Source organism: Cupressus sempervirens, chromosome 10, assembly GCF_028749045.1.
Source record: "Cupressus sempervirens isolate cs-2001-9-10 chromosome 10, ASM2874904v1, whole genome shotgun sequence".
Classification (NCBI taxonomy): domain Eukaryota; kingdom Viridiplantae; phylum Streptophyta; class Pinopsida; order Cupressales; family Cupressaceae; genus Cupressus; species Cupressus sempervirens.
This window is the reverse complement of record NC_143127.1, coordinates 226,743,096-226,744,954: the sequence shown is the minus strand read 5'-3', so window position 1 is coordinate 226,744,954 and position 1,859 is coordinate 226,743,096. Positions and strand designations below refer to the sequence as shown.

The 1,859-nt window shown below is 50.5% G+C and overlaps 1 protein-coding gene across 1 annotated transcript; it reads right to left on the bottom strand.

Annotated features, from left to right (window-relative positions):
• Positions 1-244: 244 nt before the first annotated feature.
• On the bottom strand, positions 245-1,564 carry LOC149533453 (putative F-box protein At4g22030). The gene has a single exon (XM_089805866.1). The coding sequence runs from the start codon at positions 1,562-1,564 to the stop codon at positions 245-247; it is 1,320 nt and encodes a 439-aa protein (XP_089661992.1).
• Between the last annotated feature and the right edge of the window lie 295 nt (positions 1,565-1,859).

Below are 1,859 nucleotides of genomic sequence, written 5' to 3'. Positions count from 1 at the left end.
TGCTTTTTCCAACTTTTCAAAAAAAATTCTAAGTCCTCTCCTTCGTAAGAAAGTGCATACAGCCACGAAAATACAGCCACGAAAATGCACTTTCTTACGAAGGAGAGGACTTAGAATTTTTTTTGAAAAGTTGGAAAAAGCAATGTAAAGGAAGTGCATTTTCGTGGCTGTATAGCCACGGGCCAAGAAGAATCTGGCCGAAGCCTAGAAAAATGGGCTTGACGACTAAACGGTTAACAATTCGTCAGAAGAGCTTTCCGGCGAATTTGGAGGCAGATAGATCCGCAAGGAGGGGAGAGTTGGGATCGCGGCCGAGCTGCAACGCCAATCTCCACCGGAAGAGCTCTGCGTTTTCCCTGGCTCCGGGATCTGCCTGGGTGAGGGTTTGTGAGATGGAGGAGTGGAGGGAGTGGTAGAACCCCGCGCAGTTTCTGTACATCTCGAACACCATTCCCACCTGACCTCCGTGGCTCACCGTGTTCCCCACCACCCCCAACACTCCCGCCACCATCGACATCCATATCATGGTGCTGCCCCCACTCGTACTCATATTCAACGCCCCTGCCATCCCCGTCAGCACTGGCCCGGCTATCGCGAGAAATCTGTTCACTCCCAACACTTTGCGGCTGAGCCACACGAACTCTGCAATGTCGCTGCTCTTCAGCGTCTCTGAGACTCCTCTCAGCTCGGCTTCCACCTCTTCACTCCACCCGTTTTTGTTGGTGTTGTTGCCATCATATTGAATTGGGTTCTCATGGATGTGATGATGATTCTGCTGTTCATCATGTATAAGTTGTTGAGGCCACCACACTGCTGGTTTCACGATGTTGGGGAATTTGTTGAGCATGCCGGGGAAGAGAGGGAGCGGATACGCCTCGTCCAGTGCGAGCACTGCTTTGTAGGCGTTGCTGAGGAAGGAGTCTTGGCTCGTCTCCTGCCGAAGCAGGGCGAGGTTCGTGTGGATGTCATTCTCGAGCTTGCGGAAGAGCCGCGCCGCCATTCTCTGCTCCTCCGCCAACTGCGAAGGCTGGATTTTGTTCACGCCACACATCAGAGCTGCGGAGAAGCCATACAAAAGTGAGGCCGCAATGCTATTACCATTACTACTGTTGGTGGGGAGAGCCTGGAGAATGAGCGCCGCCAGTGTGAAATCGGTGAGGGAGGAGAGGAGGAGTTTGTTCCATCCGTCTCTCTGCTCTGCCATGACTCCGTGCATTTCTGCCCTGTCTGCCGCTGCAGCTGCCACCAGACGAAGCTTCGCCACAACCATCTCCTCATCTTCATCATGTTTGTCATTAATGTTGGGGTGTTTTTGGTCAGTTCCAAACTGGGTTAGCGGGCGTATGAACAAGTCAACCTGCTTCTGCTGAAGGTATGTTGCGCCGCCTGTGCTTAATGGACCATCATATTCCAGCGAAGCCACAACCATCTGACGACGATCCAGATTTATACGCCCGCGCCATGACGTATTCGCTAATCCGATATGACCATGTTTGGACTGTGCCAATGTGTGCAGAGCCGTGCTACTCTTAAGAGAACTTCTTGTTAGCTTGAGAGCCTCCATTATATGAAGTGCGTCTTGTGAGTCTCTCTCTTTCGATATGTGAATTCGAGGAAAACAATCAATCCTTAGGTGAATATAATGGAAGCAAAACAGAATATTGAAAGCCCCAATTCCGATTATTTGCTATGCTGTTTATAAAGGCTGTGAAGAATGAAGAATGGAAATGTGGAGCGGGTATTTATAGAGGACTCTTATTCTTCCCTCGGACCTTTTCTACTCTCCACTCCGCCGTTGACGATAGAGATGTTGGATTTGAACGAGCCCAATTACCACCGTTGCCATCTTGCCCAGTCAA

Excerpts from the sequence above, each read along its gene's own strand:
- LOC149533453 (XM_089805866.1), bottom strand. The coding sequence starts at position 1,564 with ATGGAGGCTCTCAAGCTAACAAGAAGTTCTCTTAAGAGTAGCACGGCT.